Source organism: Fukomys damarensis, unplaced genomic scaffold (assembly GCF_012274545.1).
Source record: "Fukomys damarensis isolate Sample0158 unplaced genomic scaffold, DMR_v1.0_HiC HiC_scaffold_28, whole genome shotgun sequence".
Taxonomy (NCBI): domain Eukaryota; kingdom Metazoa; phylum Chordata; class Mammalia; order Rodentia; family Bathyergidae; genus Fukomys; species Fukomys damarensis.
Genome location: NW_022900940.1, coordinates 221,245 through 238,007, shown reverse-complemented (window position 1 = coordinate 238,007; position 16,763 = coordinate 221,245). Strand labels below are relative to the sequence as shown.

General features: G+C 42.1%; 1 protein-coding gene across 1 annotated transcript in view; it reads right to left on the bottom strand.

The window, feature by feature from the left end:
* The window catches only part of Zxdc (ZXD family zinc finger C), a 40,112-nt gene that overhangs the window by 18,579 nt on the left and 4,770 nt on the right, over positions 1–16,763 (bottom strand). The window contains exons 2-9 of the mRNA XM_010608077.3: positions 16,334–16,760; positions 13,720–13,872; positions 13,555–13,633; positions 12,570–12,700; positions 9,092–9,262; positions 4,879–5,567; positions 3,751–3,813; positions 3,041–3,125 (exon numbers count right to left, since the gene is read on the bottom strand). Of these exons, the coding sequence (XP_010606379.1) occupies positions 3,041–3,125; positions 3,751–3,813; positions 4,879–5,567; positions 9,092–9,262; positions 12,570–12,700; positions 13,555–13,633; positions 13,720–13,872; positions 16,334–16,760 (1,798 nt within the window). The remainder of the gene's footprint in view (positions 1–3,040; positions 3,126–3,750; positions 3,814–4,878; positions 5,568–9,091; positions 9,263–12,569; positions 12,701–13,554; positions 13,634–13,719; positions 13,873–16,333; positions 16,761–16,763) is intronic.

The window sequence follows — 16,763 nt, the reverse complement described above, 5'->3', positions numbered from 1 at the left end:
TGCAGTAACAATATGACATTCAGTAAGAGCCTTGGATTGTACAGTGACAGCTCTACCTCTAGAAGGGCTGGAGACTCAGATCAAACAGTCTATACAACTGAGCCCCAACAGCAACCCTGGATAGTCTTGAGTGAGCTTCCCTGGTTGGTAATGCTATGTGTGTTGTCACATGATGAGGAAAGTTTGTACCGTCCACAGAAGGCACTGAGAATCTTCAACACAGAATTATTGGGGACTCTCTCCTACATCCCTTCCTGGCCTGGCTTTAACCTAGGTCCTCTCACTGCAATAAACCACAATGATTACAACAACAGCTTTTTTGTGAGTTTTACCAGTTCTAGAGAATTACTGAATCTAAAGAGTGTGCTTAGGGCTCCTGAATTTTGCAGATATTCTTAAAGAAACTGCCTCAAGATATTCACTAATTACAAGGAATAAAAAAAAAAAAAAAAAAAAAAAAAAAATTTAAAAAAAAAAAAAAAAAAAAAGACATTTACTGTGAAGAAAGCTGGCAGGCACAACCTTAAAGGCCAGTGATCAGCATCAACATGCTTGTACCTTAGGGTGATAGAGAGGGTCCCACACCTCTAGCTCCAACAGACCTGGAGGAAAGGCCCACTGGCTGAAGGGCCTGTCCTCTTCAAGAGTATTATAACAGGCAAAAGAGAGTTGAGGCTCTAATACAAGCTGGAAAAGACAGAGACCTAAGGACAAAAACACATGTAGAAACCTAGACGGGGTGGGGCAGAGAAGGGAGTTGGAGTGTGCCTGGTCAGAAACTAAGTCTGTCATCAGCTCACAGCACTGAGACCATGAAAACGTTCAGCTTTGAGGGCTGGGGATTTAGCTTAGTGGTTCCAGCGCCTGCCTCGCAAGTGCAAGGACTCAAGTTCGATCCCCAGTACCAAAAAACAAACAAACAAACAAACATTCAGCTTTGATAGATGTCCCAGGATCTACCAGACTGGACAATGAGTATCATAGATGGGGACACGAAGGTGTAACAATACACAGAGAAAATCGTTACTCATAGCAACAAGTTTTCTGTAAATGTGAAATTACAGCAAATAAAATGTTGGGGGAAAATCAGTTAGCCACAAGGCATTAGAAAAGAGACTGTGGCCTTCCTCTCTCTCTTTTTCTTTCTTTTTTTTTTTTGAGACAAGGTCTCACTATGTAGTTCAGGCTGGCCTCGAACTCACAGCAATCCTCCTGCCTCTGCCTCAGCCTCCCTCCCAAGCGCTGGAATCACAGGTGTGCACCACCACACCCAGCTCCTTCCTCTCTTGATTGCAGTTATTTCAAGAGGGCTTTTTAAGGAAGATAGATAAGTAAGCCTTCACCCTTATAGGGACATTTCCATATTCAAAAGGTAGACCCCTGGCAGGTACCATATTCTATTTCATATAAAAATTTACAACATAATGTTTAAATTAATAAGTACATGAAAAATACTTTGGTAACTGTTGGAAGAGGTGAAGAAATCAAGTCTTATTTGAAATCCAACAAGGAAAAATATTCAAACATCCTGAATTTCTCATTTGAACTATGCCTTAAAAGTAAAGAATTGAGAAGTTGCTTTTTACAGAGTACTGTAACTAAAAAACAACAACAAAAACTGAATTTGAGTAGCATTTCTCTGCTATGACCAAGGAATTAATGAAGCCCACCACAGGCCATCAGTGGCGGAACACTAGAGCCAGGAGCTTCCAAGAAGAGTCTAATACAGTGATGGCAAACCTTTTAGTTTTCAATGATACAAATAGCCCACTGCCACAAGTGTGCCCCACGTTCGCCCACGACTGATCTAGTACCACTTGGGAAGGAGTTTTACCAGCCCCTCCTTTGCCTACCCCAAACAATCAGCTCAAGCCTAAACTAATTATGGGAGACAAAAAAGCAGAGGAATCTGCTAATCTATACCACGATGATGTAATAAGCTAATCACACCACCAAACATAGTTGCTTCAACAAACACAGGGAGAGATGGAGGGAGAACTATAGGTTTAAAACAGACTTAGAAATACAGTGTGTCAACTAAAATCAACAGAAAGCCCTTACTTGGATTCTGATTCCAATAGACAGTATACATTTAAAACACTTGACATGACTGAAAATCTGAACATTTACTAGACCTGGATATTAAGGAAATACTGTTAATTTTTTAAAAAAGTGAAACAATATATGGCTATGATTTTTAAAGTGGTCTTATTTTTTTAAAGTTGACATTTACATAAACAATAATTTAAAAAATCAAACCATCTCTATAGATACTACTCCCAGGCAATGCAATGAATGTTAACAGGTACAGTGGTACCTTGGTTTATGAACCTAATTTGTTTTATGATTTTGGAGGAGACAGCTGCATTTGTGTTTGTGCAGATAAAGGATTAAAGAGTATTGATATAAAATAGTATATTGAAAAATGTTAATATTATACAAGGATTTACCAATTTCCTTTAAGTATCACATCCTACTATCTCACCTTCAGTAGGGACAGACACATAAGGCCATAAACTGCCAGGGTTTAGTTGATCCATGCAGTGTATTTTAAAAATTCAAATAATCTGCTGATACTAGATTTTAACATACCCCTAAACTGGAGGCCACCACGGTACAGGACAGAGTTGGCTCCTTATACTGCTACCCTTGGAGACAGCAGCAGTCTCATCCCTAGATCTACTCATCAAGGTCAGGCCCAGCAGCAAGTTAGCATCAGGCCACCCTCTACTTTTCTAATCCCTGGCCTGCTTTGCTCATTTACCACAGTAGCTTCCATATAACTGACAATTGTGTTTGAACCCCTTCCTTTCACTGAGCTTTTTTTAGTAAGTAAAGCATGTTTATACATGCAGGGAATTTTGCTCCTATTTTTTTCTAAGTTCACATAAAACTAAGGCGTTGATCGAAGGGCATTTTGCACATAAAAGTGAAACGAAGAACACAGAAACATCTGTTCTGCGTGCTTCCTCTGCCTGTGACTGTGACACAAGAGAACTCGGCCCCTTGTTCACCAGCACTGCAGCACACTTGGCCTCACCTGCATCGTTCCCAGTTCCTTTCTGCTTTTTTTCCTTGGCTAGTTGAATGGCTCGGTAATCAGTTCTTGCTGAGCCCCCACTTTCCTGAGACCAAAGAAAAGTGTATCAGTCACTTGATCTAAAGAGCAAAAGAAGGGTAGCAAGGGAACTACAGAAATGTCCTAAGCCTGCTTCTGGAACATTTTAGAGTTCAGTAATCCAGAAACGGCACACAGAGAACCAAATGTTACAACCAGTTACAGTGATAACTAAATAAAATCAGATCTGGAACAATATGTAAATATTATCTGGAGGAGTTTATTCCTCCAAAGTCTAAAACATTAAAATGTTACACAGAAACTATTACCAAATGAACTTCCTATCTCCCTGCTTTCTCAGTTACCTAGTTTCCACTGAATCCCCAGGATTACATTACTACAGCAACACAGAAAGGTTTTCCGTACTATCTGCACCCTGCACAGCAGGCCGTGGACAGAGCAGCCTCCTCTGCTCACTACAGAGGCCTCTCTGGCAGCAGGTGCTATACTCCACAGTCTCACAGAACAATACAGTAAGTATGCTACCAAATTCAGCAAATTTACTGAGGGAGCCAAATGAACAGTATTTCAACAGTGAACTGTTATATATATTTGTGAATGTTTCATATGAAAAACAGCTTAATAGTTATCACTCAAGAGAGAAGAATAACCCTCTACAGCTCATGGCATACCTGTAACCCATTCACCACACACCATTTGTACTCAGAGAAGCGAGGGAGCCCGACTTCACACAGCTAGCAAGAAAATGAACAAGGGATTAGGACTACGGTCTTGCTGGCTCCTCCACCTCCACCCATAGTTATGGCTCTGGAGATGCAGTGAGGCACAAAACACTGCTGCTTCCCAAGGCACCAAATGTCAAGGGACTAACTTTCCACTTGGCTCTGACCTCCCATCTGTCCCTGCCCAGTTACCAGTTGCTGAGCCACTGCTGTGGCAGCCTAAATAGATGCTGGCAAGCGTGGCTCTGCCACCACCAAGGAAGACACCAGAAACGGAGAAACAGAGACTGCCTTCTCTCACACTGAAAGAAGTAAAAGTCGGCTCCATGGCAGATCATTTCCTAATGCCCTCACACTTTATCCCAATCCAGAAGATTTAACATTTTAAGCTATGGTAAAAGATTTAACATTTGAATAATAGAAATGTCTCCATCAAATTTCTTGTGCTGAAAAGAAAAAAATCACTTTTGCAGATGATCATTTCCATTGTACACTGAAGATTCTCTTCTAGGACTCTTTAAATTATTTTAAATTAAATTATAATAAATGCATAAGTGATATAAATTAAAATTGTCCAGCCTCAAAATTGTAGTATTCTCCAAGAATGAAAGCTCATAAACCACTCCCCCCAATTATAATTTAAAACAATGCTTTGGCATGATTTTCAAGTTTCGATTAAACTTTAAAGGTAGTTTATGCCATAATTCCTCTTCTAGGACTTGTAATTATATGAAAAGCACAAAGGCAAAACATTTCAATGTTATGAAGTGCCCCAAGTTTTTCAACAAAATAAACACATTATCACAGAGTCATAGACGTTAAAAGGACCTTAAAAATAATTTGGCCAATCCCCTTATTTTAAAAATAAATTGAGAATTTAAGGCTCAAACAGGTTAAATGATTTGCTCAAGGTCACAGGAACCAACAGTTCTGAGACTCAAGGCAGGATTCAGATTTTCAGACTTGGAGTCCAGGGTTCCATCCTTTTGCAAACCAGTAAGAAATTGCATAATATTCTTAAAATTGAATGTAAGAGAAGTGAGCTATACGGTGGTGACTGAATAGAGTGCTTCATACCAAAAAGAGGTTGCCAGTGCCTGCACTGAGCTCTGTGTCCTTCTGGGCACCATGCCTTTCTGTGGGGCTGGAGAACACAGACTGGCTTGGCCCTAGGCTTCCTTCCTGCTGCTCAACCATATCAGGGAGAAGAAGTGAGTCTTGTTCCACCTTGATTGCAGTTACAAGCTCTGGGGCACTGGCAGTTTCTTGGGAAATGCCTGAAGAGGCTGATGTGGTGAAATGTGCTGCTAAGTTACCCCTGGAAGTCAAAGAAGGTGGGTCTTGGCTCAAGTTCTTCATGGGCAATGCCACCAGACAGCCTACTGTTCCTGGACTCACAGCCTGAACATCTTCTAGGCCGAAGCCGCCTGGCTGAAGAACTGTGGCTGAAGTCCCAAGAACAAGAGGGGTATCTGCACCTGGATGAATATCACTGTGAGCCACCAAGACCAGGGGGTCCATGGGCCCTAAAGAGTTATCATTAGCAGGGAGGTTCTTTCCCAGAGAGGAGCTCACAGAAGCGACATCAATGGTTAGGATTCCAGAGTTCAGTGCCTCATCTGGCCCACTTGCTGAACTATTACTGTTGGCAGGTGCATCCGAGAAGAGTGCTGAGATATCTATATTAGTGAGCTCACTTTGTCCTGGGTTGCTCAGTTCGCTGCTTGGTGTGAGAGAACTTGGAGCTTCTAGCTGAGGTACAAGATCTGCAAAAAGAATGAACACTCATTATTTACGACTTCAGGAGTGTTAAGAAATCTTGCTTATGCTCCAGATGTTAGAAGTAACCTCTAAGGCCACATTTGTTATCCTTTCTGGAACTTGATGACTGGAACCCACTACTAGCGCACTGTTAGTGACTAGTTGATAGATATCAAGGGAAGAAACAGATTCCCAAATGTCAGGTTCTTCCCATACATGTCTCAAATCACCAGACAGACAGATTTCTCCACAGGATATGATGGGAGAGAGATTAAATAATGTTTCCTAAAGTCCAGTTAACTGGTAAAAAAACAAAGTAAAATTTGATTTTAGTTTCTCTGGTTTCAAAGCCTGCACTTTTTCCTACATGACAGTAGGTAACCCGGAAAACTGTGAAACGTTCTATGGTATAGTCTTTAGAAGCGAGAAGCCAATAAGACAAACTCTGGCTGGTCTGGAGTTAATTTTTGTAATCAGCTTCTATCAGCTCATGTCTTGTCAAAGTCTGTACCCTGTTCTACAACTAATCTGTAACTCCAAAATTGATCTGAGCTACCTGGATGTAGTCAAGGGGAACAAAATCATCCTGGTTCTAGGCTGCAATCAAAATTCCAGCTCTAGGCAGATACAAAGTTTGACTATCAGACCCTCCCAGGTGCTCTGCTGCCCTAGACGAATACTCCTGATGGACTTCTCCTGTTTTGTCTCTGCTCCCCTGCCCAGCTCCTTCACACATGCAGCCTCTAATGGCCCCCAGGCCAGAGCTAAGATCTTGAGGATGGACAGCCCATTTAACTTACTTCTCTGCCCTCAGTGCCTGGCACAGTTCTGGGGCTCTCTGCAGCTTGTGAAGATTATACTGAAATAATTCAGTAGACTCCTCTTCTGGAATCTTAAATTTTTATTATAACACTAAGTATTTATTTAAATCTTTGATTATTATTCAATTTATCTTAATAGAAAACTTCTGGGGAAACAATAAACATTAACATACTCAAAAAACAAAAAAGGGTCAGTGAATATTCAAGCTAAGGGTTTATAAACAAGTCCACACCAAACATATCAAATTGCAGGACTCTTTAACCACTGTGCAAACAGAAAATGGGAGCACGATGAATTTGGGCAACAGAGCCAAATAAGGCTTGGTTGCTTTTTTCCTGAGAAACCTCCACTGCAGCATCCTGACTGAGCTAGTGCCTGGTGCAGAGGGAAAGGGCTGTTTCTGTTCCTTCCATACCAAGTACTAGTGAACCACCAACTCACTCTTTCCAAGTCAGAGCATATACTATATTTTTAATACAAGCCTATGAAAGAAATATCTAAAACAAAAAGAAAGAAAAAAAAAGATCAAATTCATGCTGGTCATGGTGTTGTGTGCCTATAATCCCAGCTACTTGGGAGGCTGAGGCAGGAGCACTGTGGGTTCAAGGGTAACCTGGGCAATTTGTAAGACTCTGAAGACCCTGCCTAAAAAAACAAAACAAAACAAAAAAAACTGTATCTTCTTTAGTTCTTTTATGATTTTGAAGTTTCATCATTAAGAGTTGTAGAACAAATGGAATACTCTGAAAGGGAATTTGGAGAAAATAAAATTGGAAAATTCATTTTTTCAAAATTTTTCAAAACTTCCCGTGTTCCTCTCAAAGATTTAGCTACCTGTGAAATTAAGACTAATCTCAGTGTGAACAGATACCAATTTAGACAGCTTCCTTTTTAGCATTTTATTAATTCTCAAATATTACCTGGAAAACTGTCATGTGCAACAACACACATGAAAAAAATCAGTAAATAAAATGTTAGTAGAGCACTTAATGGGAATGGTTAGATCATGCCATTGAGAGGTGAACAGATCTCAGGTCAAATTCCACCTCAAGCTCTTCCTACTAGTGTAACCACGGCAAGTCCTTTTCACCTCAGATTCATCAGCAGCAGGACTGCCGTGAGGGTGAATGAAACACCCCATCAAAGGCCTGGCATGATCCCACAGTAATCAGACATTCCTGAGTGCTTGTTTTCCACCAGGGAAGGACTGTGGTACCTGTTGTTCTGGCCAACAGGAAAAATGACACAAATAAGTCAATGTACATTTTAAATACACACTTGGGATACAGTGGGCATTCCAAACACAACTAAGAGGGTCTCACATCTAACCAGAGTTTAAGGAAAGCTCATCTAGAACAATTTTGAGCTTCTGGTGGCCACTAAATCACTGAGGTTAGGAAATGGCAGAGGTGTACCCTGAGAGGGAATGTTAGGAATGAGTGAAGGGGCCCTGGTGGCTCAGAGACTGTGAGCAAAGGTGATACTCTGTGACATCTTTTACATACTAGGTAGGACACATATCCTCTTGTTCTCAAGATACTCATGAGGTTAGAAGAAAGGCAACTTCTTTAAATACAAAGCGAACTGGGTAATCATTGTGAACTGCAGAAGGTTTAAATGACCTCAACAGGATCAGAAGAAACCAGAGGAATGACACAAACCTCCACTGAGCCCCAACTGTACACTGGGTTTTGCAGTAGGCACTTAAACAAGGCTCCTTCGAAGAGATGCTCAAATTTCTTCTTTATTTTAAAGGTGAGGGAAATGGGGCTCAAAGACCTGTTCCCTTGCCTAGGCTCCCTACTGGGAAGAGGATATGCCTCCAGGCTGGTATTCTGCCTCTACCACAGTGCAGCTTACTACACAGGTCACAAGGAGGTAGGACTGGTTACGGTAACACACAGCTTCCACAGACTCTGAGCAGAAGTAACTCTTCTGTTAAGTTAGGACTTCCTTAGCCAGGCACTACCACAAGCAGCAACCCCACATCCCAGAGAGCAGGGTCTATGTGAGTGCTCTAGGACAGGGGCAGCCAGTGCTCCCATCCAGAAGCCCTCAACATCTTGCCTATATGACTATGGATAAGGCCTAGAGAGGCAGTTTCCCCATAAAGTACCAAATGACAGGTACTGATATGTTCAGAATCCTTCCCATTTAGTGCCCCTTGACCTCTTTCACGATGCCTCTCTAATCCTTCCTCTTCAGCATTTATTCCCCCTCTCTCCATTCTGGAAACACAACTTTGCTCAGATTTTGGATGACTTTTTGCCTCCCAAAGGAAACCAATCTTTCACAGTATAAAAGCTACTTCAAAGCAGAAGCAAGAGGAGGAGACAGGCTTGAGTGCTCGCTCAGTAGAAATAAAAGTGAGTGAGGAGGGAGAGAATATGGCAATACTAGAGGGTAGGTTCACATATTAGACAAATGTCCAGGAGACACATATTTAAGAAACAAAGAGACAACCAAGTGAGAGAATTAACACTCTCACGGGAAGTACTTCAAAGACCAGGGAAAGGTAAGAGGCAACAAAGAGGTAGGAGAGAGTACAAAAGAGGCTCGCTTAGCTCAGTGACCAAAATCCATGGGCTCTGACCTTATAGTCTAGACAACTCAGAAAGCAGGTGAGAAGGAATAGCATTATTTCTGTTCTCTTGTGAGCACAGGCTCACATATCTTTGCAACTCTCTGAGAGATTTAAAATGCAGACCTTGGCGCTGGCTATGCTGCCGCACCACATGAGCCTTCATGCTGTGCTTGGAGGTGAAGATTCTGTTGCAGCTGGACACTGGGCAGCGGCTTTTTGGAGCACCCACATCCTGAAGGTGCTTCTTAGAGTGAATGTACAGACTACTGCGAGCAGAGAACCTAGCACAGCACCCTGTAACAGAAAAGAATGAGTTATACCTGAGGAAACCAAAGTACCAGTAACAAAGAACAATCCCTCATCAGATCAGAATCATGGGATCACATTCCCAAACACTAGTTGCTGGCAAGGGATGAACACTGACCAGCCCCAGGAGTAGCATCAAGAGGAGTGAAAACCCAAAGCAAGTTCTTTTTAAAAAGCAAAAGCAAAACAAAAAAACAACAATTAAAAAAAAAATCATAAGGAAATCTAAAGTCTTGTGTGTGCCATGACTAAGATGTGTGATTTTGGCTAACTCTTCCTGCTTCTTCTCCCACTACATGGCGTTGCTGGGAAGACTAAATCAAAACAACTCCAGAATGTTTGGTTGCAAAAAATATATACCAGTCACCCTTATTAAGCTATTACTATAAAACTACAACCCTATGATATTAAGAATTAGAATTATCTCAACAGATCACCAAACCCAACTTCTTTCATTTTACCTCTGAAGCTGATACCCAGAGACTGAGCAAGTGTTCCTAAATCAGGGCCATGAATGAGTGAGAGCTACCATTTCCCTGATTATAGTCTATTCACTTATTCCTCCAATCGGCATAAAATCATCACAGGTAAAATAGAACAAATTAAAAATTACACTTTCCCTTCATGCCCTGCTTTCCTATTATATTACAGCTCTGCTCCATACCGACACAGAAAGGGGAAGTGGAATTCTTGTAGCCAAAAGCCTATGATATGGAAGGAGCTGAGAACAGTCAGCTCTTATAATAAAGGGTTGAATAAAATGAGTTGAATAACAATGAGCTGCTCTAGAAGCAGAGGAAACAGTATACCTCCTGAACAGATAGAAAAAAGATCTCATAAGCAGGCAGCAGTGAAGGGTGTTCCAGGCCAAGGGAGTTGCCCAGCTATGGCATGAGTGACTGGATTCCAACTCTAGCTCAGTTACCTATTAGTTATTAAGTAAATTATCCTTTGCAGAACTCCTTTTTCTTTTCTGTAAAGTGGGTATAATACTTACCTCATAGAGTTATGAGGACCAAATATAGCTATACTTATGTACAGAGCCTGACCTGGAAAAAAGCGCAAAGCTTCATTCGAGAATGAAATAAAATTCAAAATTACCTTCAGAGGCATCCATGGTCCTTACTCATTTGCCCCTATCATACCTTTACAGACTCTTTTCTTACAATAGTCTACCTACAGACCCTGGGCTCCTGCAGTTGTGTCCCACCACCTGATGATGTGCCACAAGCCAGTCTCAATAGAGGGAGTAACTTCTCTCAGTCAGTCAGAGAAGGGGCTCTGGGATCCATCCTTCTACCAGATAATTCTCCCTCCAGTGCGGCATGGAGAATGTTCTCTAACTATTGCCTTCAGTCAAACACTGATGGGTCATCCCTCTCTCTTATCGCTGTCAGCCTCCTTCTACTGGTACCTCAGCTTTAGGACTGCTTGAAGCTCCTTGAGAGCTTTTCAAAAATAACTGCGCCTCTTCTGTAGCCAGCTACTACTCTTGCCCCAGTCACTTCCATCAGGGCTGTCAGTATGCACAGTCTTCTGCCTCACACTTGGGCCATGCTTCAGGGTCCTGGAGCAGAGCTCTGCCTCAGTTACCCCATAGAACCTTGACCATCAACATATCAACTCTACAGGTGTCCCCCAATCTTAGATAGCCTTGGTATTCTTGGATGACCCTTTTTTACACATCTTTTCTCTAAGCTCAACATCACCTGCCACCAGGGCTCCTGCCATGACACCCGTTCTGAACCTATAGCAGTCCTAGGGCTATTATAGGCTTAAAAACAAACAAACAAACAAACAGACAATGGCAACTGACGTATACTGATGTTTTTATATGCTTAAAACTTAGCAACTAATTGAGCCCTCCTAACAACCTTATGAGATTTACTCATTTTACAAATGAGAAAAAGTTCAGAGAGCTTAAGCAGCTTGTTCCAGGTCCCAGAGCTACTTAAGTAGCACACTTGGGTCTTGAATCCAGGCAGTCTGATGCCAGAACTCACAATTTTAATCACCACCCTAGACAGCCTTTATGCTTTATACTGTTTACTGAGAAGTCCATCCACTTCCATGACTTAAACGATGACTCACATGCTACTTGCTTCACTCCTAGCTCAGCCAGCTCACCAAGTTCCAGTAGCACAAACATGTTCGACTTCTAAGCACCTGAACTTACAAAGCTACAGGTAAATAAAATTCAGTGAGTCCAAACCAACCCCCACTTCCAAAATAGCTCCCACATTCTGACCTCAGCTGAGAGGTCAGCTGAGACTATCTTTCCCTCAACCTCCATTTGGGTCCATATCTCACCATGTACTATTAATTCTAACTCCCACCTCTATCGTGGATGCACTTTTCTCCCTCCTTGCTTCCAGCCCAAGCACATCCATCATCCCAGGATACCTACCAGCACCCCGCAGGCCTGTATGTCTTTAGTCACAAAGCTACAGTGACACACAACTTGAACATGATCCCATCACTTTATGCACTTGGCTTGCTGCTGTTAGAGCTCTTAAAGATTCTCCCATACTGGCCTTTCTGCCTCTCACAACAATCCCTATGGATCTGGCTCCGAATCCTCCTCCTGAGCCTGACTGGGGGGTGGGGAGGGCATGCCCACACCCCCAAGAGAAGTATGGGTGAACCCCTTGTGTTTTTTTTTTTTAATTTAAATTGAATTTATTGGTACATTCTAGGTAGACAGTTCATTTACATTTATTACTGGGATCTTGTACCTTGAACCCCTTGTGTTTTTACAACAGCCTGCATGTTGTTTTTTCACTCATATGTAGTCCCAGCTGAATGCTGGTAGAAGGACTGTAGCTTGGTTATAACACCTGTACTGCATTCATTAATTTCTAAAAACTGGCCTTAGCTTTAAGTGAGTTTTACTATCCCTTTCTCCAGTGAAAGAAACCAAAGTCCAGAGAAGTAGCTGCTTTACTGCTGTCCAACTGCAACAAGAGTAGTTACCTACCACTTTGTGAGCCCATGGTATATGCCAGATGCATAAAGAAATTTTTTTTCCACATTACTTCACCTAATCCTCATAACCACCAGAGCCACAAATACATGGTGGGACCAGAGGCATACTGACAGGACTTTAGGCTGTACTCTTTCCAACTCCCAAGACAATATGTGCAACTTACTCAACAAGCCAAATGAATATACCAGTGCAACTTACACTTACCTTGTCTTTAAGCAACTAAAACTTACCTTAAAACAATTTAAACTTACACCATGAATGTTGGCATGGTATGTAGTTAATAGTTCAAAGCAACACTTTAAACTCTACCTTCCACAGGACACTCAAATGGCTTTGTTCCTAGGTGGGTTATGCTATGGCCTTTCAGATGCTCTGCTCTAGTGAACGATTTGCCACAGCCTTCCACAGAGCAGGTGAACCTCCGGTCATCATCATGTTTCCTGCCAGAGAAGAAAACAAGGGAGGGGATTACTTACACAACTCACAAGGCCTCAGGGGTGAGTCTTTAAAATTCTGCAAAATATACTGAACTACAAGTTCTTTTTTTTTTTAAATAATGATCAGTACATTCAGAAAATCTGAAATTCTGTCTTCAGTCCACATCAAGTTTGCAAATTAGCTACCCCATAATTAGAAATTCTACTTTAATGACAAAGGCAGCCCTAAAATCAGACACAGAACAACTAGTGCTTTTTCAGTGTAGGAACAACTGAGTCCCAAACATATTGATGAAGCTATTTTCAATGTACAGAAATTCCCATAATAAACAAGCTTTCACAGCCACAGAGAACCATGAGAAGTATACAAATAGCATTGGCTGCAATGCTAAAAGGATCCTTTTAGGTAAACTTGTAAAGACTGTGACTTTTCCTAAATAATATTTTTATATTAAACAACTCAATCCCCAACTACACAAGGTTAGAAAAATCACCCACCCTCTGAGTCTTACTGTACAACAGACAGAAAATTATCAGTGTTACAGCTGTTGTTACGAAGATGGAATAAGATGCATGTGTAAAACACACTGCCTGGACATGGGCCCAAGACTATCATCAAGAAAAGTTTTCGATGACATGAGGAAATTTAATTCTACAATGTTAAAAAAGGTAACTGTATAGAGACTATACCAATTAAGTATAAAAAATATAGAGATTTTCAGTAATTCTTTTTTTATAGGGTGCAGATCTTCTCAATACCTACATTGAACTCTTTTTAAATAGCAAAAAACAAAAAACAAAAAAAACAATTCACCCATTTCTGAAGTTGATAATATGTAACAAAATGTAAGGATTACCTTTTATGCCTTAGAAGTTTGGACATGCTGGTGAAGGTCCACCCACAACTGTCCGAGTCACAAATAAATGGTCTTTCACCTTGTAAAAGAAAAGTCACATGGCAAAATGATAAATGCAACAGCTACCAGACAGATAAGCCTTTCGTCCAAACGATGAAGTATTACCTGTATGACTTCTTAGGTGAATTTTCAATCGACAGGCTTTATCATACTGTTTGCTGCATCCAGGAAAGGAGCAAGAAAAGAGCTCTTGTTCCCTGAAGTGGGCTCGATTATGGGAAAACAGGGCACTCACTGTGATGAATGTTTTCTCACAGCCTGAACAAAGAAAACACAAACTTTGCTCACAGTGTGGAAACAAACAAACAAACAAACAAACAAACAAAAAATCATACAATGCAGTTAATGCTAGTTGCAACCCAGGACACAGTTCACCTTGAAAAAAGACCTAGAAGTTCCATCTAATGTGAATATTTGCCTTTATAATAACTACAGCAGGGGTAGCTGATGGTAGCCCATAGGCACAGCAGGCTACCTGCTGCAGTGTGACTTGGAGATGGAGCAACTGATTGCTCAAGAAAGACCTCCAAGCACAGCTACCTGCTTGCCAGTTCTGCAGCACTGATCTTGCATACATTAGATGTACCTCCCATGAACTCAAATGTCAATACTGCTTGTGTGAGGCATAAGAATACCCCAGAAGAGAAATTAACAATTTATGAACAAGATTTTTTTCTGGTGGAGTTGAGCTTTGAAGGGTTATAAACCTTTTGATAGTAAGATTTTTTCACCCTTTGGGGTGATGCTACATCCTCTATATTTATGAATTTCCTCCTCTGTAACTGCTGGCTCCATGTCTTGTTACCTGGCTTCCTTTCGTCTTTTTATTCATTTCTTCAGTGTTCTGCTTTGTAATCTTCACTCATCTAGCTTCTCCCTCTACCCGCATCTTCAGCCCCCAGCTGTACCACCAGCCCAAAAGCCTACACTTCACCAATATTCTTTTGACAAAAATGTTCAGTGCTGAAACTGGGTAGAAGACATTAAATTACAAGAAGTTTAACAAGTGTCTCTGTTGTGGCTATCAGTGTGCCTGTAAATCACCACCACATGGTTATGCACTGCATAAAAGTAAAAAGCCTTTTTGGTCTGAATTTAGTCTCCCTGCATTCCCTATTTTGGGCTTTGGTGAATTCAAACAATTGGTCAGGTAAACCTGAATAGACACACTACCTTATCAAGAACCTCCTATCCCAGGTGTACTAATCAATAACCATGGCCCTTGGATCCTACCTCTGCAATCTCTCCTATCTGAACCGCCTACCACCATCACCACCAGCACCATTCCCACTGACATTCTCTGGTGCTTCACCAAGCCCCCAGTGACCAGGTAACATAAAACCCTCAGGGGGTCCTCATGCTTTGAAGCAAATCAGATCCAGATGGTTCAAAGATTATACACAGAATAATGTTCTTTTACCAGAGTCTACAACTGTCATGAGACTTCCACAAACGTTTAGCTAAAAAGAGTGTACAGTTTAAGAAGACAGAATCAGAAGTCTAAAGCCATGCTTTCCAGAGGAATGCACAAGACCTTTCAAAGGCATGTGAGAAGAAAAAATTAGAGCATGTTAATATTTTTCATACCACTAAAAATCCCTGCTTAAGCAGTTTATAATGCATACATTACATAAAAGTATACATTATTATTAGGAGAGCAATACAAGTACATGTATATGTTAATATGCATGCAAGAGGCACACTAGGAGCTTGCTGAAGTATGTTTGTGTGTGGGTGTTGAGGGAGTTGTTTTTGCTGTGCTAGGGATGGAACATCGTGCATGCTAGGCAATCATTCTACCACTAAGCTACATACCCAGCGCTCTGAAGAATATTTTAATAAACAGGATAGGGAAGGCCCTCCGACAACCTCACCACAGCCCATACCACTCACTCACCCCCAAGCCAGGTCCTACCCTATTCTCCAGCCTTCCAGGCTAAGAATGTTCTCTTGCTTCTCTGGAGTAAGCCTGTCCTGAGAGCACCTAACCTGCCTAAAGCAGGGAAAAGTTCACTGTGCTGGAGTCTTACATTCCCAGTCAGGGCAGGTAATCATACTGGAGAAAGAACGGGCAGTGGATTTTATTAATACTGCTCCGCCTCGGTATCTGTAAAATGAGACTTGTTCTTAAATTTCACAGAAGTACAAGGTTTTTTTAAAAACTTCACAGAATTGGGAAATGCAATGGATATAAAGTATAAAAGACACAAAAATGGATGTGCCATACACTGTGGCCATCCTCTCAGTGTGTGTAACGTGTTGTACCTAGCCTAGCTAGGCATATTCATCTTTGTTCCTCCAGTGCGACAGTGCTGTACTCCATCAATATATGATAGAATATTTCTAAACCATAAGACTAAAGAAAATAAAGGCCTGATTTCTAATCCAACTCTTCTATGCAGACGTGTTATCACTTTCATCAATTAAATGGAAACATCTTAAGAGCCCTCTGTTGCCTTCTCCATGGGCAGCTATGATTATTTGTGCTACCTCGCAGTGGAAATGCCGGAGCAAGACAGTGTCCAAACTTCAAATCTAGTCACCTGGGAGGAGCTAGAACTCAAAACAAGTAAGTGCTTCTTTACTTATATTAGCCCCTTATTTAATCAAGTAGCCCACGCTAAAACGCTGCTCAGAGTGGGTGGCACCACTTGGAGCTGCAGATCTGGCTTCTCTCTGCAGCGCCCTATCCCCGCCCATCCCCGCAAGCCTCAGTTACCGGGAAAGTCACACTTGTAGGGGCGCTCAGGCTCGAAGTGGCTTCGCTGGTGGGAAATGAGTTTGGCGTGCGTGGGGAAGCGCTCGGCGCACACCTCGCACTTAAACAAGCTCTCCTGCTCGTGGCCCTTCATGTGCGCTTTCAGGTTGTAGACGGTGGTGAACTTCTTGCCGCAACCGCCCACCGGGCAGCTGAAGGGCCGCAGCTTGTCGTGCGACTGCAGGTGCCGCTTGAGCTTGTAGGAGGTGGTGAAGGCCCAGCCGCAGCCCTCAAGCGGACACTTAAAGGGCCGCCGGGCCTGCGGGCCGCCGTGCGTTAGCAGGTGCACCTTGAGCTGGTGCTTCTTAGAGAAGGCCAGCGCGCACTGCGGATCGGGGCAGCGATAGGCTGGCGCGCCGGAGCTGGAGCCCGAAGGCCCGCGATTGCCCTC